The following is a 21700-nucleotide window of genomic DNA, read 5'->3' on the forward strand; positions in this document are numbered from 1 at the left end:
AAACAAGTAGTCTTGATCAATTGTGGAAGAGTATACAATGTGCCATCTGGCAAGAGAGATCTGATTGGCCACGGTGGAGAAACACCACGTGATTGATTCTATATTCATCACATGACTGCACATGACATGTTGGCCTCAGGCTTCGCGGGATTAAAATCTTCGGGGTTCGGTTGGATTCGGGAAGATGGAGACTGTAGCATTTATAGTACGGTGACTACTGCAGATCGTACAGAGTGGATATAAAAAAGAAACATATATATATATATATATATATCTATATATTTAGATATAGAATCTGTACAATGCATGACGATTCCGCTTCAAGTCAAAAGGGATCAGAAGCATTGGCGACGCCGGCGCCACCTATTATAACAAGAAGATCGCGGGATATCATAGTGCTTCACAACACCAGGCAGGAAAAAAAAAAAAAAAAAAAGGGAAAGCAAAAAATTTTTTAGAGGTTGCTCTTCTGGTCCTTGTTGTAGCGCTCAAAGGACGAGACGGGAGGAGCCGAGTTCGGGTTGGGGTGGTGCTTCTTCAGCGCCATCTTGACATTGTACTCGAGGTCGAGGTGGGCCTTGGGATCATCGGTCTTGGGCTTGAAGTCGACGACGAGATCGTCCTTGACGGCGAAGACGGAGTCGATGGCGAGATGCGGGTCGTCGCTGGGGTAGATCTGGTTGATAACGGTGGCGTAGTCCGGGTGGGTGATCATGAGGTGGATGTGGGCGGGCCGCATGGGCGAGCGGTCCATGAGGTTCAGCAGCACGCCGGCGGGGCCGTCGGTGGGCAGCGAGTACGGGGTCGGGTGGTAGCAGTACCAGTAGAAGTCGCCCTGGTCGTTGGACCGGAACTTGCCGCGCAGGTTGTTCTCGCTCTGGTTGGGGTCCTGGAAGTCGTACTGGCCGTTGGCCGAGGCCTGCCAGATGTCCAGCACGGCGCCGACGATGGGCTTGCCGGTCTCCATGTCGGTGAGCTTGCCGTGCATGTAGGTGATCTGGCCGTTGGGGTTGGGGTCCTGGATGATGGAGTCGCCGAGCGCCCGGAAGGGAGCGTTGGGCGACCAGAAGGGGCCCAAGATGACGTTGGAGGTGGGCGAGATCCCCTGTTCGGTGACGATCTTGTTGGCGATCTCATCGACGAGGCTAGCCACCGTTAGTCTCTTTGGGGGGGGGTGATCGACGGGTCGATTGGTGGCCCATGACTTACGATTCCAGACCGATCACATCGCAGATGCGGTGGCACTCGTTGCGCACGGGCGTGCTGATCTTGCCGATGGAGTTGATGAACTCCACGCCGAGCATCCACTCGGCGGGAGTGAGTTCGACCTCGCGCGCGAAGTCGTGGATGTGCTTGATCAGAGAGCCCAAAATCACACGAGCGCGCTCGGGAGCCTTGGGGCCCATGGAGTTGATCACATAGGGAGTGAAGTTGGGATCGAACTGACGGTGAGACGACATGGTGTGTATATATATATATATGTGTGTGTGTGTATGAGGGAGGATGGAAGAGTTCTGGGAAGTCTGGGAGATGGAGTCTGGAATACATCGAGGAATCCAGAGACCATGGCTGGTCTATATACATGGTCGAGGAAGTGAGACGGGGAGGTGGCCATCCAGGATACGGCAAATCGTTCGGCTCCCTCCTCAAGCAACGGTTGCTACATGCCGAGAGGATTGGATGTGTTCGGGGAGGGGGGTATCCGTCTGATCTAGCGTGCATCAAACGATTTGTCCCATGTTCCTCATTTCCCTTCACTCCGGTAACCCAAAGGATAGATGTTGGTCCGGAGTAAGACTTACCCGCGGCTAAGAGTTCGGATAAGATCCTTCCCCGGGTTTCTTCGTTGGAGTCTGGGGAATATCATCTTCATCTTCATATCACTACTCTGTATTTACTAAAGCTTGAATAATAGGGGGAGTGTATCAGTCTATTCAGTCTATTCATATAGGAGCTGAGTAATGAGAATCATTTCCTACGTGATTGGTCTCAACCAATAAGCAGCAAAGGATACTGATTGCTTCATACTCTTCTGTTTCTCCTAAAGAAGTAATTACCTAGGCACTACAAAGTACTGGCGTATTTTCCTTCACTAAGAAAAACTGCCATGTTCTGATAGTCTCCAGTGCCAGAGTCTACCTGGGACAACCTTCCAGTTGATATCATCTGATTATCTGTCCTCTAGGAAGGAAATCTGGTTACACTGCATATTGCACGTCATCTCAGGCAGCAATATCATCATAGGAAATACCCATCTTTGGCCGCACTGTTCTCCTCCCGACCCAGTCGCCTTCCGGAGTGGCTGCAGGACTGGAAGTATCTGCAGTATGATCTAAGCCTTAAGATGGATGAAAATGTCCATTGCCTTGATCATAGTAATGAGGGACTAGGGAGCAATCAAATGAGCGGGTACATATCAAGTCCATATTTTTTTTTTTTTTTTTTTTTTTTTTTTTTTTTTTTTTGGCTAGCTGACGGCTAGAATCTCCCTAGTCGACTGTAGAGGAGCTAGTTTATTGCTTGCATGCAATCTGCAAGACACTTCATAACCCCGTGTGTTAGTTGCATCAGATGTGGAGTATGAGAATTCTTATCAATCGGTGCTGGGAGCCCGAGGACTGGACCGAGGAAAACATTGCAGCTGACGACGGCTATCCGCCGCCAATCAATAATTATGACCCTGCTATGGAAGGTTGCTGTTTGTATGATGCTGGGGACGACGGGACCGCAGCGAGTCTGACTGCCACGTCTTGGGGGGGGGGGGAAGGTTGGGGGTGAATGACGCGGGCATGCGCACAGAACAGCGCGACAGTCCCGTACACCAGAAAGGCAAGCATGGAGAGGCCGAGGTCACGGTTCCGACATAAGGTGAGCTGACGCATGACGGACGATGGAATCACCGCCAACCGCGAAAAAGTCCGTCGTCGACACCGATGGCCCCGGCGTCCAAAGCGCGAACTGTGGTAAACTGAGCGCGTACCCGGTGCTCCTGCTCAGTCCATGGTGGTTTCTCCGGCGACATTGGGTGATCTAAATACGTCTCGACAATGTCCCGTGTCAGCTCCTCGGCTTCCTGCCACAGTTTCCTACGATCCACCTTGCCGCTGGAACTCAGCAGGAGACGTGAGACTGAGAGCATGAGAGAGGGTATACCATGAAGGGCGGGAGATGCTGGCTCGGATGTGTTTTCAGACCGTGCCACTGAGCCCTACTCCTGTCCAATGGCGGTAGGAATGTCTTTTTTGAAAAGGGAAGAGGCGATTCCCGGACGCGGTTGATTTTCTTGGGGTCGCAGAGGAAACAGCAACAACCAGTTTTGGCCGTGTGCTGCCTTGAAGTGTAACCAGCTCGGCAATCGCCGCGATAGCCCTGCTCGTAAGTCCCGGCGCAGTGCTGAATCTCCTGCAGCTCAATCCGCTGCCCGTAATCAGATCGGAGTGGCAGACGCAGCGGCACCGGAGAAGGGGCAGGATGATGAGTGGTTCAAGGTTGCAGAGGAGCAGATCGGTCCAGGGCCGCTGCAGTCGGTATAATTTATTTTGGAATCAGGTATATGCAGTGTACCATCTGTGAGATATACTAGCGAAGGCTTAAGCGAGTTGGGAGTGGCTGTGGCTACTGTCATGGTGAAACGTGCAGATAGACGGACAGGCATTGTATCATTCAGAGGAAACTCTGCACGGGAGGAAGAAAGTATAAGAATCCAGCGATACTCGGCGAGCGTTGAGCTCACAAGCTGCCACTTAGATCTGGCTGTAAACTAGATCTCGAACATCGAGTAGTCTGCAGCAAAGGATGCAGGTGAGGTTGCCACGCGAACAAGTCATCTTGCATCTTGTATCAACATTCCAGACTTTTAACAGTCAGATCATAGATATCCTGTCCTGTGTTTCTCTTGACTGGCGCGAGTCCTCGAATATATGACTGCTATATCGCGGGTGAAGTAGGTCTTTTGCATTGCAGGCCCTCTGCTGCTCGTTGTAAAGAAGAACAATATATATAATTTCTTTCACAACGGCCGACCATATTCATAAGGAATCTATAGCCATAATGGTGCATGGCGCCGCTTGGGAGGGTCTGAGAAGCATGTTACTCAAAGTATAAGCAGTCAATGATGCATTATAGAATCGGGATGATATCGACAGATCTCAAGCTACACCTGGAGAGGTTACATGGTAAAGTCCAGAATCTCTACGTTCAGTCCAGGAGGAACCTCGACTTTCTTCAAGTCATCGACATCAACATCATCCGGACCCGTTACCCTGCCGGAAGTCACTGTTAGCACTGGCAAGCCTGTTCCACCATGCGGGAGGACACATACGACATAAAATGAATAGGCGGCGTGGTCAAGGTCGACTCGAATTCATTAGGGATAATCAAGTTTTGACCGGAATAGATGGCACGAAGCCTGCCTTTGATCTTAGTGGACAGCCTTCGCAAATATTAAGGTATTCAGGTGGTCAGTCATACTTGTCTGCTAGTTTGTGGCCGTCGCCATAGTACTCGTGGGCGAGTTCGTTGTCGTAGCGGATGTCGAAAGTCTGAATTGGTCAATCGGGGGGATGAGATGATAGTGACGGGGGGATGCGCGTACCAGATCTTTGGTCATTATGGTGGTATTTCGATCATGAGCTGCTAGAACAATAAACACCGAGAAAATATTGGTTGGAAGCAGAGTACCTTAGGTGGTTATATGGAAACGAAGCATGGCGACTTGTCGATGGCAAATCATATCTGAGTTTGCGGATGACGTTTCCCCGACCAGCGATGATGTATTCTAGTCTATCTTTTGAGTATAGTAGATGGGCATATACGAGTCATCAGGAGATTTGCAATTGATTATTCCCTAGGTAGTTTGGATTAATTTCTACAATGTCTGCTATGTTGTTCTGAACCGGAGGAGTTGTATCTTTCGCACCAAAGCGACGTCAAGACATCCATCAGAGGTTCGAAATATGATATAGTAATAAGCATATTGATGGATATAAATGGTCTTCAATCTCAGTCTTATATTTATCAATAGAAGATCCCTTGTCCTGTTGTAGGGGTTTGGAAGAGAGATATAAGACAGCTTGTACTGTAACCTACTTAATCTGCTAGGAGATGCTGTCTACAGCCATGCTGTTCCAAAAGGAGACCGGTGGATTATTTATGATGGTAGCAACACGAGATGAACTTGTCGGTTCTAGTTTCAGTGAAGCATACATTGCTGGTCAGAAAATATATTGGGGATGGAGAGCGTCATAAGCGTTGTATATCACCATGGGCATTGCAGTAAGTCGAGTTTAGATCAACAGGCTGCAACGCTATGAAGACTGGATATTGCATTATAAATTAAACTTGAAAACTATAGTGTCCGATAAACCAAGCAGAATATATACATCAAAACTATAACAATCCCCCCAAACATAATCCCAAACGCCAAACGCCAAATTCCATCAAGTAGCCCAACCCTATACGTTTACATCACTTCCACCGCCGCCAAAGGCGAATCCAAACTCGTAGAAAAGAAGCCAATTGCATCCGACAGTTGATCCGCCAGGCAATCCAGCTCCTTCTGCCCCATCACATTAGGCGGCGCCGCGAGAACCAGATCCAGCGTCGTGTCCCGCTCAATGGAAATGACATCGATTTGACCCGGAGGTGGCTGCGAGTTGGCCCAGGTAATGCTCGAGAAGGACGGGATGCCATCCATCTCGAATGCTTCGTGCGACTGCAGCGCCTGGTGGTGCACCAGGCATCCGAAGCGGATATCCGGCGGCCAGTCGGTGCATTGGCCGGCGATGTCGCCGAGGGACAGAGAATCGTGCGGCACTGTCGCGACTTGTTGGCGCTGCACGTGCTGCAGGAATTCGGCCACGGTTTGCTGCGCGTCAACTGCGATGCGGATCGGGAGGAATGTCACACAGGGACCCAGGATCTGGTGCACGTTGGGGATGGGTGATCCGCGGCCGTGTGCGATCTGGCCGAGGATGATGTCCGATAGGGACGCGTGGCGCGAGAGGACCCAGGACAGGGCTGCTTTGACCAGCGTCGCGGTCGTGGCTCCAGATAGTGCTGCAGGCTGGGGCAGTTCTCGTCGAGCTGTCCGTGAGGCGCTGGGATCGTCGGGGGGCGTGGTTATGTGAGAGACACCCAGAGGGTCGACAGATGCGATAGATGCGTCCTGCAGATACTTGCGCCAGAAGGAAGCGGTGTTGTCATGCTCCTGTCCGGCCCGGTAATGAACCATATGGCTAAACGGCGAGATGTCCGGAAGGTGATCCCCCTGGTACGCGGCCTGGATTGCCTGCCACAGGAAGGGTAGACTCGCGCCGTCGTACTGAGCATGGGAGATGCGCACGACAAGTGCCGAGGTGTCTTTCGTGGTGCTCCTTACCAGCGAGAAGCCTGTCAGAAGCGAACCCAGTGGTGTGGTGGGAACCAGTCGGGATTTAGACTCGTGTGTCAGGAATGCTTCAGCATCGTCGACTTCACGCATGGAAAGTTCAGAATCAACGTAGCGAAGGATAACTTGGAAGATTCGATCGCGAGCCTTGACAAACACTGTCCGCAGAATGTCGTATCGCGATATGACTTCACGGCAGGCTTCCCGGAGTCGAACAGGGTCCAGTTCAGTGGGGAAGACCTCGGCGAAATTGACAACGGAGGACGAGGACACATAGTATGCCTGGCTGTCGACCGCAGGAAGGATATCCTCGATATTTTCTTGTCCTACGCAGAGACCTTTGGCGGCCAAGGAACTAATCACCTCACTGCGCTCCTCATCCGATAGCAGTGAAAACGCAGCAAGCGGTTTGAAGTCGGGCTCTTGTGACTCATTCTCATTCCCAGCAACCGCATCCGCCCATCCAACCACAGTTGGATTGCGAAGGATATCGTACGGACTGATATCTATCTCATTCTCCCTGGCGCTGGCCGCGATCTTCATAGCCACGATCGAATCTCCTCCCAGATAGAAGAGGTTATCATCAATACCGACGGCTTCCGGACCAAGCTTCAGATGCTGGACAAGAATTGCATGGAGCCGGGACTCGATGTCTGTGCGCGGGTATCGCTTGCCTTCCGCTTCTCCAGGAGCATCCAAGCGATGGAGCTCTGCCCGGCCGGTAGATATCGCCTCCCGCAGCATTCGGCGGTCTGTCTTGCCTGACTTTTGCCGTGGGACTCGGCGGATAGGCAGGAAAAAATCGGGGATCATGTAGCCCGGCAGTGCCTCTCGGAGACGGGTCAGGGCACGCGCAGAGTGGGCGTGGAACTCAGGCGTCGATGAAGCGAGGATGTCTTCAGAGTCGTCGGTCTCGTTGATGCCGGATGCAGCAGCCGTAGATTCCTCAGAAACAGGATTTCCACAGATACACGCAATGATTCTGGGTACCTGGGAAGAGCTTTGATCTGGCACGGAAGGATCCTCGCGCGCAGGAATCATCACCTGCTCGACGATGGCGTGTGTAGCCTCCGGAAAACAACGGAGTGCATGATATTCAATATCGCCAAGCTCCACTCGCTGACCTCTAACCTTGATCTGCCGATCCTTTCGTCCCTCGTATCGCAAAGACCCATCTGAGATCTCATATCGCACCAAATCACCGGTTTTGTAAAGCCTCCAGGAAGCTTGATCAGCAGACAGGAGGGACATCAGCCACCGCGGAGGCGTGATGAATGCCTCCGCCGTCTTCTCCGGATCATTGAGATACCCCAGCGCCACGGGAGGACCACCAACAACCAACTCCCCCACGGCACCTACGGGAACAAGCCGATCGTGATCATCTTGATCAACCACCCAGAAATGCACCCCTAGGGCGTGGCCCATGTTGCCTGGATCGCAGCCCGGCACGATATGCCCGCGGGCAGTGTTGAGCACTGCACACTCCGTCGGGCCGTATGCGTTCATCAAGTGGCATTTCTCGCCCCACTGATCAATATGCGCGGTGGACATGGGCTCTCCTAAGAGGACTAGGGTCTCGACCCATGAGCGGTCCGCGTCAAGTGTCGCCGCCACGGAGGGGGTGAGGAATGCATGCGTCACGGGAAAAGGACCGACGCCGTTGAGAAGCATTTCATTCCGTTGATTGTCGGATAGAACGCCAATTGTGCCGCCGGCGAGCAGAGTGGTTAGGATCTCCATCACGGCCACATCAAAGGCGTATGAAGAGAATTGGAGAACGCAGGATCCGGGACCGATGTTGAAAGCCTCGATTTGCTTCGTGGCGGCGGCGATGTAGGAGGAATGGGGAACCATGACACCCTTGGGAGTTCCGGTCGTGCCGGATGTGAAAAGGATATAAGCTGGTTGCTTCGGATCGCTTGTAGGAACAGTGAATCCTGCATCGGCAGCATCGACATCCGCTTGTTTGAGGCTGTCTCCCAGGACAATGACATTGTCTACCAATCTGCTGCACGTACCAGCCTGCGCTGGCGAGGAAATGATATGGGTCGCATTGACCCGCTGGCCAAGCTCTTGAAGCCTTGTGAAGGGATGGGAGGCATCGAGCGGAACAAAGGTAGCTCCTGCCCTCATGACGGCGAGCATGGCGACGGTGGTCCATCGCGATTTTTCGCTGCATATTGGCACATATTGCGATGGCCTGACACCGCGGGCAAGCAGCAATGCCGCGAGTCGAGCAGCTTCACGATCCAACCCTTCGTAAGTAAAATCGCCATCCCAGCCCGAGATAGCCAAGCTTGATGGCTGTTCACGAGCTCGCTTCGTGATGAGTTCATGGATAGATGTCGGCGGTGGCGGGGAGAGTGGCTGGTTCCAGTGCTGCAGTCGCTCACGGTCGTTAACTGTGAGACCGACAAGATCTCCGACAATAGACTGTGGTGACTGAACAATGGCGGACACAAAATGGGCAAAGTAGTCACCCAATTGTGTGGCAAGCTCAGTGGAGATTGCGGCCTCCCGATATGTCATGGATGCTCTTACTGCACCCCGAGGGTCTACCAGAGCATAGAGCAGAACGTCTTGCTACATTGGTCAATGAAAGTTAGCAATTGCAAGGGTAGTAGAACGCGTGGAACACTTTACCAAAGTGGGATCCAATCCGGTCATTGGCGTTAGAGAGAGCGAGAACTTCTCCGGGCTGGACGAATGATCGGACAGTGCATACTGAACATTGATAGCCGTCGAGGCCAGCTCCTGCACAGTCAATCCGCTCGCGCGCGCAATCTCAGATAGTGGAAAGCTCTGATACGTGAGTACATGCCCATACTCTTCCTGAAGAGCGAGGGCAATCTCATCAAGATCACGATGCGATGGAACATGGACACGGCAAATCGCCATGTTCGAGATTTGACCTACAGTCTCCTCAAGATGAGGAATGGGAATATGCCGACCAGACGTAAGCGTGCCGAAGCAAATATCATCGGATCCAGTGAAGCATTTCAGTGTCAAGGCCCAGGCAAGGTACAGCAAGTTCGAGGCCGTCCAATCTGTGCCCTGGCAGACTTCGTCAATATCGGCTGCGGTGCAGACGAGCGGGATCTCGAGCCGCTGGGGAATCGATGGTACGCTTTCCACAGCTTTGGGTTGGGGCAGGACCGACGGCTGCATTCCGGTCAAGTATTCACGCCAGTAGGCCGCAGCAGGTTCGAGGGGTTGCCGGTGAACAAAACGCAGATATTCCTGGTATGCATCTTCGGACTTGGGAGCCTCTGGGCCCTCGTCATAGAGCCGCAGCAGGTCCCGTTCCAGGAGAGCAACCGATATCGCATCGATGATTGCATGGTTGATATCTAGTCGACAGTAGACCTCACCCTTCCTACCAGGACAGATTGTGAACTCATGTGGAATTTGGCCGTTATGCCCGGTTATCGGAGGATGAATTTGAGTGAGACAGATCGGAACTCCCCGGGCATCTGTATTGGATGCTGGAAGAATGCGAACGGGGACCTCAATTTCCTGGCGGATTTGCAACTGAAAAACGTCACTCCCAGCCGTGGAATCATATCGGAACACTGTCCGCAAGGCAGAATGACGAGCCACGACCCGTTTCCAGGCTGCAACAAGCCGATCGAGGTCCACAGCGATGCCCTTTGGGGAGGCGGGCACTATCTTCCAGATGAAATGTGGTGCATAGCTGCTAGGATCCTTGACCTGAGTCAATAGTACTCCCCGCTGCACGGGGGTGCAGGGAAAAACCCCAGCAGCGCCAGCTTCAGTAGGCAGAGTTGCTTCCAGATCTCCTGACTTTCCACTGGTCGCCTCGTCCGCAGAAACATTGGCAAAGCGCCGGCCGATCTCCCTGATCGTCTTCCACCGGAAAAGGTCAGCGACAGAATGTTCAATTGCCACGGCGCGAGCTTGGCTGGTAGCCTGTAGCGCTGTAATGGAGTCGCCCCCGAGTCGGAAGAAGCTGTCCTCCGCGCCAATATCAACCGGGGAGACGCCTAGGGCTTTGGCCCAGATGTTGTGCAGGGTCCGCTCCACCGCAGAGGCCATCGGAGCTTTCTGCTTCTGCGATGTTGAACCTACGGCCTCAAGTTGCTGACGGGTGACCGAGCCGGCTGCTTCTCGCAGTCGACGGCGATCAATCTTCCCACCGATAGTTCGCGGCAGATCCACTAGGGGGACGAAGATAGTAGGGATCATGAAATCTGGGACACAGTCGTGCATCAGGGAGCGAGTGGTGTTGATCTTCTGCTGGAAGTCCGCCGACGAAGCAACCTCCAGCGGGAAGGATGAGGACGAAGTTTTTGCACCTTGAATTTCCGACGGGGAGAGAAAAGCGACCAGGGAAGGATTAGAGTGCGAATCTACAGTTGTTACTAGTTCCGCAGCGACATCTTTGAGAGACCCCGGATACGCCCTGAGGATATGATCCTCCACCTCGCTCAGCTCGAGGCGTTGACCTCGCAACTTGACCTGGAAGTCCTTCCGCCCTAGATAGACTAGCGATCCATCGTGATCGTAGCGAACTAGGTCTCCGGTGCGGTAGATTCGTTCGTCGTTGGTATTGGTGTGCCGAATAAAACGAGCAAGCCACGAAGGCGCCCGGAGAAAGGCAGCCGTTGTCAGTTCGGGTTCGTTTAGGTAACAACGGCCTACCATGGCTCCTTGCAATAGAAGCTCACCTACGGCGCCAATAGGGACAAGCCGATGAGGGTCCCGCGGATCCGCGATCCAGGCGGCACCAGCTGTAGCGAAACCGATGTTTGTGGGTTCCATGTCCCGGTGGACTCGCGGTTGCAGAGCAGCGAGAATGGTGCATTCTGCTGGTCCGTACAGGTTCATGAGCCGGAGTTTTGAAGACCATCGGTCGATTTCGTCTCGACGGGGCGGCTCGCCGACAAGCATGAATGTGTGAATTGGTGCCAGGTCATCCAAAGGAAGTGCACGGACAAAGGATGGAGTGAGCAAAGCATGGGTTGGTTGTAGTCGGCGCAACGCCTCGGTAAACCTCTCCTGGCGCTCTGGCTCGGAGGGAATACAGATACATCCCCCTGTGATGAGTGTGCACAGAGTCTCCAGGATACTAACATCAAATGCATAAGAACCGAAATGGAGCACCCGCGCACTAGGTCCTAGCCCAACTCGCTCGCGATACTCCTTGCTCATGGTCACGAACGGCCCGTGTTCGATGACCACACCTTTGGGCTTGCCGGTAGATCCAGAAGTAAACATCGCATAAAGCGCATCTCTGGGACGTACCGTGATGTTCTGAAATGGCGTATCCGAATGCTGGGAATGACCTTGGAGACCTTCACCAAGAGGGAGAATGGTAGCTCGTGGAACAAGCTCTTGAGCGGCAGACATTCTGTCCGGACTGGTCACTATCACCTCGGCATGCACTTCCTCGCAGATTGTTCGCAGGCGCGACAGTGGGTATGATGTGTCCAGAAGCACGAAAGCTACTCCGGCCTTGATGATGCCCAGCATCGCGACGATTACCCAGCGAGACCGGTCCATGTAGAGGGGAACGAAGCTACCCGACTGAATATGGTGGGCATGGAGAACATTGGCCAGTTGGGCAGACCACACTTCTAATTCGCGATAGGTGAAATCTCCATCCCAAGAGCAAATGGCAGGGGCATCTGGCTGTGTGGAAGTCTGCCGATCGATAGCAGATTGAACGGACTCAGGAATCAGACTAGGCGCAGAAGAGCCCCATTCGTGTAAGAGGTCCATATCTTGGGCATTGAGAGAGGCAATCATATCTCCGATGGAACGCTCATCTCTCTGGTGGATCATCTTCAGCATGTGTCCAAGCTGGTAAAGGATTCGTTGCATCTTCCATTCTGGGATGACCTCGTCGTCAAATGTGGCAGCAATACGCACTGTGTCTGGTTCAAGTGTACAATTGAGGACAACCGCGTACGTAGCAAACGCGCCCTTTTTAGCCGTAGTATCCACAGACTTGAACAGTTTCTCAATTCGTTCAGTAGAATCCTTACTAGCCTGTTCGATGTTGAGAAGAGTCTGGAAGGAACAAGCCCGTGCCGCGTCCGGACCCAGTCTCGCAATCTGCTGCAGTCCGACATGTTCGAAAGGGGCCATATCTGCCATCCACTGCTGAAACGCGATAAGACTGTCCTGGACCTCCTCATGCGTGTCAATCTGAACCCGCAATGGCATAGCCGTGATGGTTGGACCCGTCATATCTTGCAGGCCTGGAACAGGGGCACTGCGCCCGGAAGATACCACACCGAATACAACTTCATCATGACTTTGATATTGGGACTGAACAAGAGCCCATGCTAGTCGCACTGCTGTGGTCCGTGTCACTCCAGGAGTCGTGAACGGGCCAGTAGTCACAGAATAGTCCAGCTGGCTTGTGGACACTGGACGATAGGATTGGAATGGAATGCTGGGAAAAGACTCGGCGGACAGAGAGCGGAGTTGTTCATCCCAACGGTTCAAAGCCGCCTTTGTCTGGGAAGTCGTATATTGGATATATCGTTGGAACGGAGCGGGCTCGATATGCAATGCTAGCCTTCCGTCACGATAAACTGCCTCGGCATCTTCAAGTAGACGGGGTAAGGACCATGCATCGTACACCGCGTGGTGCATTGTGATCGTGAGGCTGCAATCAGTGACCGCATCGTTGCCATCAAGAACTTTCGAGACCGTAAAATAGACTAGAGGAACCCCGAATATGCCATCTCTCGAGGGATCACGGAGGTTTCCAAGCTGCTGCCCTGTGGCCTTTGCAGATCGCGCAGTGGTGTTGGTCCATTCCACAGGAGAGTCCTTGAGCACAACTTGCAGGCACCCCAGATCTGTGGCTTGGACGAGTCTCGTGCGCAGAATAGAATGTCGCTCAGTTACCAACTCCCATGCCTGCTGAAGGCGATCAACTTCAATTTCTGGCCTCAGCTGGTAGAGATGGTGTGCAATGTAGGCACCGGGACGTTCGGTAGACATGGCCGCCAGACCAGCCTGCATCGCAGTGGCCGGGTAGATATCCTCGATTTGGTCCATGGGGACTCCACACTGGGCAACGGCCTGACGCTTTATCTCCAGGTGCTTCTCTGAAGGCAGGAGAGAGAACGGCGGAGGATCCGACTCCATCATATCATCGCCAGAATCGGACGATACTCCTTCTTTGGCTTCTATGACACCAGCGAGATCATCGAGGCGCGGATGAAGGAATACATCAGCTACAGTCAGCAGGCATCCCTGACGGGAGGCGACAGATGCCAATTTCATGACCATAATCGAATCGCCTCCGAGAGAAAAGAAATTGTCATCGGGGAGGATATTGTCGGTTGGGATGTGCAGCAGCTCGGCCCATAGATCTCGTACCCTCTTCTCGATGGCTGTGAGATCTCTTCCAACATCCCGCTTTGAGCGGCCATTGCCAATGGGTTTTGCAGTCCGAGCTTCCTCGATGGCAAGAACGGCATTGCGGCGTATCTGGAGTCGGTCAACCTTACCGCTGGGCAGTCGAGGAACCTCATCCAGCTGGACAAAAGCGGACGGGATCAAGAACGCAGGCACTCGTTTGCGCAGAATGTCTCGTGCACGATAAACCAGATCGTCAAATTCGTCTCGGGTTTGTGTTTGCTGCTGAACACATGCGACAAGCCGTGGTTCCTCTACGCCATCGGGCTTTAAAAGCTCTGCAAACACCTCCCCGGTGCCAGGAAAGGACTCGCGAACATGCCGTTCCACCTCGGAGAGCTCCATTCGCTGTCCGTGTAACTTGACCTGCCGGTCCTTACGCCCTTCGTAGCGCAAGGACCCATCAGGCAACATTCTTGCCAGATCTCCGGTCCTGTAGAAACGAGAGGAGCCCTTTCGATACGTTTTGTCTATCCATGGCGGGTTCAGGATAAAGGCAGCAGCAGACTGCTCAGGTCTGTTGACGTACCCTCGCCCGACTATAGGCCCCTCAATGAGCAGCTCACCAAGAGCTCCAATTGGGACCAGGTGGGCGCATTCCTGCGCGTCGACAACCCAGGTCAAAGCCCCCGTGGCGTGGCCAATATTGCTCGGATCGGAGGAGAGTATGTTCGATGATGTCTGGACGGTGGATATTACAGAGCACTCCGACGGCCCGTACGCATTCATAAGAGTGACATGGTTCGACCATCTCTGAACGTCGGCGGCGCGCACCTCTTCGCCACCAAGAACAAGAGTCTTTAGGGATGGCACCTCGTCTGGATCCAGAATACGGGACACCGACGGGGTCAGCAGGGCCCAGTTTACCCGATGTTGTTGTACGAAGCTAGCCAGATTCTGTGTGCGGTCTTCTTCTGATGGCATACAGATGCATCCACCCACTAGAAGTGTACTCAGAATTTCGGCAATGCTGGCATCGAAGGCAAACGAAGCAAATTGGAGGACCCGGGAATCGGAACCGAGGCAGAAAACCTTCGTATGTGCTGCTGCGGCCGTTAGGTAGGATCTATGTCCAATGACACTTGCTTTGGGCGTCCCTGTGCTGCCAGAGGTATACACCGCATATGCAGCACTTGCCGGTGAACTGACGGCAGGGAAGGAAGTCGAGCTGAGCGTGTCAGCATCCAAAGAACCCTGCTCCCGGGCATCTACCACCCAGACTACATCGCCGATTTTGGCAGCGACGGGCGCGGCGCTCTGCGTTGTTAGTACCAAGGATCCCGGAAAATCCTGCTTGATTACAGCCTGTAGTCGGTCGACTGGGTGGGAGGGATCGAGCAGAATAAAGGCACCCCCGGCTTTGAGCACTGCCAAAACCGCAACAACAACCCATAGAGACTTTTCGCAACAGACCAGGACAAAGACATCAGGACCTATGCCTGCATCACAAAGTTGAAAAGCCAGATCGGATGCCAGGCGGTCGAGTTGGGCATAGGTGAGCGTGCCGTTCCAGGCAGAGACAGCAGGAGACGTCGGTCGGGCAAGTGAAGATCGCTGAATTGTAGAGTGAATACATCCGTCGCTAGTGATGGGAACATCTTTGTTGCTATTCCATACACGTGTCTCGTTCATTGGACTGAAGAGGTCCAGTTTACCAATGGCCTGCGGTTGACCGGTGGCAAGCTGCCGGAGGATATACACATACGAGTCGGCAATCATTGCTGCTTGCTCGCGAGTCATGAGGCCCGAAGAAAAGGTAAGATCGCCTTCAATGCTGGCCTTTCGCAGGGTGACGTTCACAGTCAGGTCATACTAGCACTCGTTAGCATGGTCAAAATCTCTCACGGTGCAACCTACCTCAGTCACGTCCTGCCCGCCTTGTTGTTCCACCACCACGCTCGAGGACGAGTGGCCTGGTTGATCGCGTTCCTTCTGCAGGGACATGGCCGTATTGAACAGCCGAGGAATCGTGAGTCCCAGCGCATGAATCACCTCTGGTAGTGAGCAACAGCGATGATCCAAGCTCTGCGCATATGCCGTTTGACTGTTGCCGATAACAGAGCGGATATCATCACCATGTTCCAAGTTCAATCTGCAGACAAGGAGGTTGATAAGCGGTCCGGCGATCTCCTGAACGCCAGGGAGAGGTATATCGCGCGCGGACGCAAGGTACCCGAAGCACACGGAATCCGCACCGGTGTAGGCGCGGAGAAGCAGTCCCCAAGCTACCTGTAGGATGTTTGCAATCGTCGTACCCTGCTGTTGGCAAAATTCTTGCAGAGACTGCGCCTCTGTGTCGTGTATGGAAAATGGTACGGACTTCAGGGCATTCCCATGGCTATGGACATTGCCATCCAGACGGGGAAAAAGGCACGGCTGTATGTCCCGAAGATACTTTCTCCAATACGCCCGAGACGTTTGCTCGGACTGGCCTCGGAGGCTGGTCAAGTATCTGCTAAAAGGAGCTGCTCCAAAAGAGGGTAGCTGGTTGTCATACGCTCTTTGCAGATCGGAGAGAAGGATTTGCAACGTGAAGCCGTCGATCAGGATGTGGTTGATCACCAAGTCACAGACAACCTCGTTGTCACTGATTTTTTTCATACAAAAGGAATGACCAAGACGTAGAGCCTCCTCGTGCTCCTGAATAATTGACAATGAGTCTTCCTCGCTCTCTTTCGTTGAGTTGGGCTGATACTCGCGGACGTCGGCCGTGGCATGTCGCAAAACAACCTGTAGCGGCTGGCCGTCCATGCGAGGACTGGCCATGAGGACGGTTCGCAAGATAGGATGACGGTCAGCTACCTGCTGCCATGCTTCCTTGAGACGGGATAGACTGATTGTATCCTCTTCAGGTGTGGTTGATCGTACCAACCAACGGAGTCGAGACCAGTATGCCCGAGGATCCTTTGACTGGCTCAGCCACATCCCCAGCTGTACAGGAGAGCAGGGATAGATGTCTTCAATATTAGAAGTCTTGATCTGGCACCGGGTTTGAACCTCTGCAATCAGATCGTCCAGATGCTCGGTACTTTCAAGCGATAGGAGCGGAAAGTCGGACAGTGTGAAGCGCTTATATTCCTTCAATGCGTCCGGAAGCCCTTCTAACGTGCGCTGATACTCAGCCACCCACTCATGCAGCCGTTCCTGGTGCCGCATGCGCCGGTTATACATGATAGATGCACTTAGGCACCCATTCACAACCGTGACCGACACATCCACCAATGCAAAGCGCGGCAAGTCCGCCGGCATGGGCAGGATTTCATGATCAGGGACAGCCGCCAGCTGCAGCAACGCATCGGGGTTCTCAAGCTGCTGGAATAAACCCGTATAGTTGAACAGGATCTCCATGGGAAGATGATCTCGCCAGCTTGCACGGCCCCTCGGATGCAGGAATCGAGAGGCAAAGTACGCCCAGCCGTTTGACGGGATTGCGCGTCGACCGTCCTTCACCCGTTGTAGGACCGTGCCGAAGTCGTTCTGGGGGTTGGCGCGAACGAAGACTGGCATCATCGTGGTGAACCAGCCAACGGTGCGCGATAGGTCAAGTGCAGGATCCCACGGCTCTCGTCCGTGGCCTTCGGTAAAGACGGTCGGTGCCTCACGGTCATCAAAGACCCGAGCGAAGGAATAGATCAGGGCCGCATTGAGAAGCTCCACGGGACGGGTACGAAGCGCGTCATTTGCGGATCCTAGGATCTGCCGACTTATGGACTCGGATATAGTGAATGACTCGTGAACAGTGTCCGCCCAGGTATTCTGGCCATCTGCCAACACTGAATCGCCCCAGTACTCCAGCGGCTGGGGTGGGATGTCGGCCGGCAGCGCCGTCTGCGGGTCGAGACATCGCCGTGCAAAGTTCTCCTGCAGCTGGCACCAGCGGTGGAAGGTCATTGAAGTCGGTCCAGAAAGGGCACCTGTGACGAGAAATTCCTCGAGCTCCTGGAGCAAAACCCGCCACGAGACCAAATCAATCACCAAATGGTGTATCATCAGGGACAGATATTGGCTTCCAGTAGGAGTGTTGACCAGGTCAACAATGAAGAGCCTTCCTGCCTTGATATCCAGCAGGTTTTGACTCTCTTCGAGTACATCTCTCAACTTTCCATCACCGATACCCGACAGAATATGTTCGCGGAAGCAAAGTTGGGTATTATTGTTCATGCTGAGGAGCTGGGACCACCCTCCCCTGGATTTCTGCTCAAACCGAGCACACAGGATTGGGTGCCGTTCTACAATCGCGTCAATCGCCTCTCGCAGACGGGCAGTGGGTTGGGGTCTGGCAATTTGCAGCAGGAACTGCTGGGTAAACCGATCATGGCCCTTCGGACATAGCTCGAAAAACAGCTGCTGCACTGGTGACAACCCCGTCCAGGTCATTTCTGTCACCTCACCATCATCATCGGAGGTGATCGGTGTGCTCGCGCTGCTGACACGACTGTCACTGGTGCTGGTGCTGTATCTTCTCTCGGTCTGTATAATGTGCTCGGCAAGCTCCTCGACCGTAGGGGATTGGAAGATATTACTGACCCCCACTGGGTATCCCTCTCGCTGACAGCTGGCCGCTACCTGCATTGCGCTGACGGAATCGCCGCCAAGATGGAAGAAACTCTGAGATACACCTACACGGTCCTTGGGGATGTTTAGTACTTGCGCCCAGATGCGCTGGACCTGTTCCTCGGTCTGATTTCCTGGTTTTCTCTGCGGAGCCTTGGCCGCGCGGTAGGATTCGAGCTGCTTCGATGAGAGTCGCCCTGCTTGCCCTCGCAGTTGACGCCGGTCCAGCTTCCCCGAGAAGGTCTGCGGCATGTGGTGAACAGGTAGGAATGTACTTGGCACCATGAATGACGGTAGGGCTGAAGAAAGCCGTGCCCCAGCCGCCGCGCATGCATCGCGATGTTGCTCACTGGCGGCAAGGAAGAGCGTATCGGATGGTTTATCCTCCTCGGTCATGCTGAACCTGTCTGACCAGCAGACGAAGGCTACAAGCTGAGTAGCCGAACCCTCGCCACCTTCCCCTCCAGAATGGACGATATCTGCAACGACATGCGCGGCTTCAGGGAATCCGCTGGTTTTCAAATGATGCTCGACTTCACCCAGTTCAATGCGCTGCCCGCGCAACTTGACCTGCGTATCCTTACGGCCCAGGTACCGAAAACTACCATCTCCCGCACTCTGAACCAGGTCGCCCGTTCGGTACATACTACCACTACAGGGACCAAATCGCCTCTGTCGCCATCGCGGCGGATCGATGAATGCCCGCTTGGAAGCGCCCGTGTCCGACGTATATCCCAAACCGACAATGGGTCCCTCGATGAGCAGCTCGCCAACACTACCCACCGGCATCAGCCGTTGCGGATCATCGGGATCAACCACCCATCCGGCGCCGCCAGTCGCCAAGCCGATATTCGCCGGGTTGTGGGGAGTGAGATGCGGCTGGACGCTGAACACGGCGGAGCACTCGGCGGGTCCGTATGCGTTGCGTACGCGCACGAACGGCTCCCATCGCGAAACGTCACTGGTGTTCACCGCTTCACCGATGAAGCTCAGGTCTTGGAGACTGGGGAGTTTGTCCGGTGGCAGGATTCGGGCTACTGTAGGGGTTAGGCAGGCGTTGTTGACGGCGAATTCGTTGATCACCTCTTGCAGCCGGCTGCGACAGTCGTCGGGATGAGGCACGCAGACGCATCCTCCGGCTATAAGCGTGCTCAAGTTCTCGATGATGAATGAGTCAAATCCGGGTGACGCGAATTGGAGGACTCGAGCGGACGGTGTGAAGTTATACAGTCGAGCATGGGCCGTGGCGCTCGTGGCGAACCCGCCATGACTGACTATGACCCCCTTAGGGACGCCGGTTGATCCAGATGTAAAGGTGATATACATCACATCCTCGGGCCGTATGCTCTCCTCTAGGTTTGTGCTCACTTGCTCTGCTGGCGGTGTTTCCCCGTCCACCTGATCGACGATGAGGAGCTCCAATCCCAGCCGGGCGGCCAGGTTCGTACTCCGTTTTGTGCCAACGACGCATCGAGCCTGCACGTCCTCGCACATTCTTTTCAAACGCGCCAGAGGGTATGATTCATCGAGGAGAACAAATACCGCCCGGGATTTCATCATGGCCATCATGGCCACTGCGGCCCATTTGGAGTGACCAACGCAGAGAGGGACAACTGTCCCGCGACTAATGCCCTGGCTGGTCAACACAGTTGCCAGTGTAGAGGAAGTCCTACTAAGCTCCTCATACGTTAAGCTTCCATCCCAACTACGCACAGCGACGGCCTGCGGGCTCTTCTGAGCCTGCCGCTCAATCAAGTCATGGACACCGTGAGGAACCGCCGGAGGAATAGGGAGATTCCAACGTTCCAGGTCCCGAATATCCTCTGGACTGCACACATCCAGTTGGTCCAAGGCCAGCTGCGGTGTGCACTCAACCTGCTGGTAGATATGGGCTAGCTGGTGAACGATCCGCTCGACCTGTCGGGCACCCAGCACATCCGGATCAAATGTGGCCTCGATCGTGACGGACTTCGATTGCGAATTTGGCCGCCATCGGATAATGAGCGAGTAGGTATCAAACACAGGTTGCAACGATTGCTGTTGCAGGAATAAATCCGGCAGGTCATAGGTGTCGCATGGCTCCACGGCGAGCAGGGTTTGGAAGCGACAGGCGGCTGCCGGGCCTGGGCCCATGCGCATGATGTTCTGCAAGCCCGCATGCTGGAATTCCATGGACTCGATCCATTCGCGCTGCGCTTGCTCCAAGGCTTCGGTGACGGTTCGAGCCCCGCCGAGACGGACCTGCACGGGGATACAAACCAGAGCAGGTCCGCTCAGCTCTTCGATGCCAGAGAGGGGAATGCCGCGCCCCGTGTCAATGGCGCCGAAAAGGACTTCAGAGGATCTGGTGTACAATGACTGCAGGATTGCCCAAGCAACCCGGACCTTGGCATTGAGCGCAAATGCGGCGCGGGCGCCGGCTGACTGAGGGAATGTGCGGCGGAGCGTGGTAGTTGGCTGTGGCACATAATCTTGGCCCGGACGGGTGGGAAAGATACTCGTATTCGCATGATCGAACCCGTGGAATCTGGCCTTCCAGAATCGAGATGCACGCGCCTCGGACTGCTCAATAAAGTCGATCAAGGGTCGGAAGGGCTTTGTTGCCAGGGATTCGCCTGCGTATGCGGCCGCCACCTGTCGCAGGACTACGGCCATGGACCAGTCATCGCAGAGCGCATGATGGATCACAACCGTCAGTTCATGGCTCATGGGGTCCCAGATCAGCTTCACCATGGGGGACCCCACCGGCCAGATAGCCCGCAGCCGAGCTTCAGCGGACTCGTATTTCGTCCCGGTGCTGCCCTTGGCGGCGGCGTTCAAATCCTCGTCTTCCGAGTTCACCTTCTCAATCCACGGGATCCCCTTTCTTAGAACTGCTTGCACGCAGCCCCGATCACTCGTTGGCACGATTCGGGAGCGCAGGATGGGGTTCGTCCGCGCCGTCTTCTCCCATGCTGCTTGCAGGCGGTGCGGGTTGACGTCGGGCGGCAGGCGGTACTTGTAACCGACGTTATAGGCCCCAGAGTCTTTCAGTGTGAGGGAAAACATCCCTTCCTGAAGGGGAGTACAGGCATATACATCCTCGATGTCCTCGGGAGAACATCCGCATCGGCGAGCCACATCCTGAAGGTGCTGCCGCTGGTGGGCGGTTGCCGTAATTTGCGGCGTCGTTGGATCCATAGCAATATCCATGATTGAACATATATATATATATATATATATATATATATATGGATATAGATATATGGATTCTTACAGATAGCTGAAAGAGCTTTAAAGATCACTCGCCGGTCATGCGCTCAGGGCTTCCTAACGTCACGTACGACCGATGGAGAGTACTGGATTCCAATTGCATTTGCA

The 21700-nt window shown here is 54.1% G+C and overlaps 4 protein-coding genes across 4 annotated transcripts, besides 7 other annotated features; all 4 read right to left on the reverse strand.

The window, feature by feature from the left end:
- Positions 1 to 252: 252 nt before the first annotated feature.
- Positions 253 to 281: a microsatellite.
- Positions 253 to 291: a microsatellite.
- A 163-nt stretch (positions 292 to 454) lies between these two features.
- ACLA_059500 (putative catechol dioxygenase) lies at positions 455 to 1460 on the reverse strand (the record flags this gene model as incomplete). The annotated part of the gene is made up of 2 exons (XM_001276708.1): positions 455 to 1145; positions 1210 to 1460. The coding sequence occupies 2 exons, from the start codon at positions 1458 to 1460 to the stop codon at positions 455 to 457; spliced, it is 942 nt and encodes a 313-aa protein (XP_001276709.1).
- Position 1461: 1 nt separating this feature from the next.
- Positions 1462 to 1496: a microsatellite.
- Positions 1497 to 2427: 931 nt separating this feature from the next.
- Positions 2428 to 2464: a microsatellite.
- Positions 2428 to 2465: a microsatellite.
- A 385-nt stretch (positions 2466 to 2850) lies between these two features.
- ACLA_059510 (uncharacterized protein) lies at positions 2851 to 3139 on the reverse strand (the record flags this gene model as incomplete). The annotated part of the gene is made up of 2 exons (XM_001276709.1): positions 2851 to 2958; positions 2981 to 3139. The coding sequence occupies 2 exons, from the start codon at positions 3137 to 3139 to the stop codon at positions 2851 to 2853; spliced, it is 267 nt and encodes an 88-aa protein (XP_001276710.1).
- Positions 3140 to 4168: 1029 nt separating this feature from the next.
- Positions 4169 to 4609, reverse strand: ACLA_059520 (uncharacterized protein; the record flags this gene model as incomplete). Its single annotated transcript, XM_001276710.1, has 4 exons — positions 4169 to 4262; positions 4322 to 4408; positions 4471 to 4541; positions 4595 to 4609. The coding sequence occupies 4 exons, from the start codon at positions 4607 to 4609 to the stop codon at positions 4169 to 4171; spliced, it is 267 nt and encodes an 88-aa protein (XP_001276711.1).
- Positions 4610 to 5461: 852 nt separating this feature from the next.
- On the reverse strand, positions 5462 to 21532 carry ACLA_059530 (putative nonribosomal peptide synthase; the record flags this gene model as incomplete). The annotated part of the gene is made up of 3 exons (XM_001276711.1): positions 5462 to 8971; positions 9032 to 15598; positions 15644 to 21532. 3 exons carry the CDS (start codon positions 21530 to 21532, stop codon positions 5462 to 5464), a joined length of 15966 nt encoding a protein of 5321 aa, XP_001276712.1.
- An 8-nt stretch (positions 21533 to 21540) lies between these two features.
- Positions 21541 to 21585: a microsatellite.
- Positions 21541 to 21586: a microsatellite.
- Positions 21587 to 21700: the final 114 nt, after the last annotated feature.

Source organism: Aspergillus clavatus, genomic scaffold (genome assembly GCF_000002715.2).
Source record: "Aspergillus clavatus NRRL 1 1099423829736 genomic scaffold, whole genome shotgun sequence".
In the NCBI taxonomy this organism is placed as follows: domain Eukaryota; kingdom Fungi; phylum Ascomycota; class Eurotiomycetes; order Eurotiales; family Aspergillaceae; genus Aspergillus; species Aspergillus clavatus.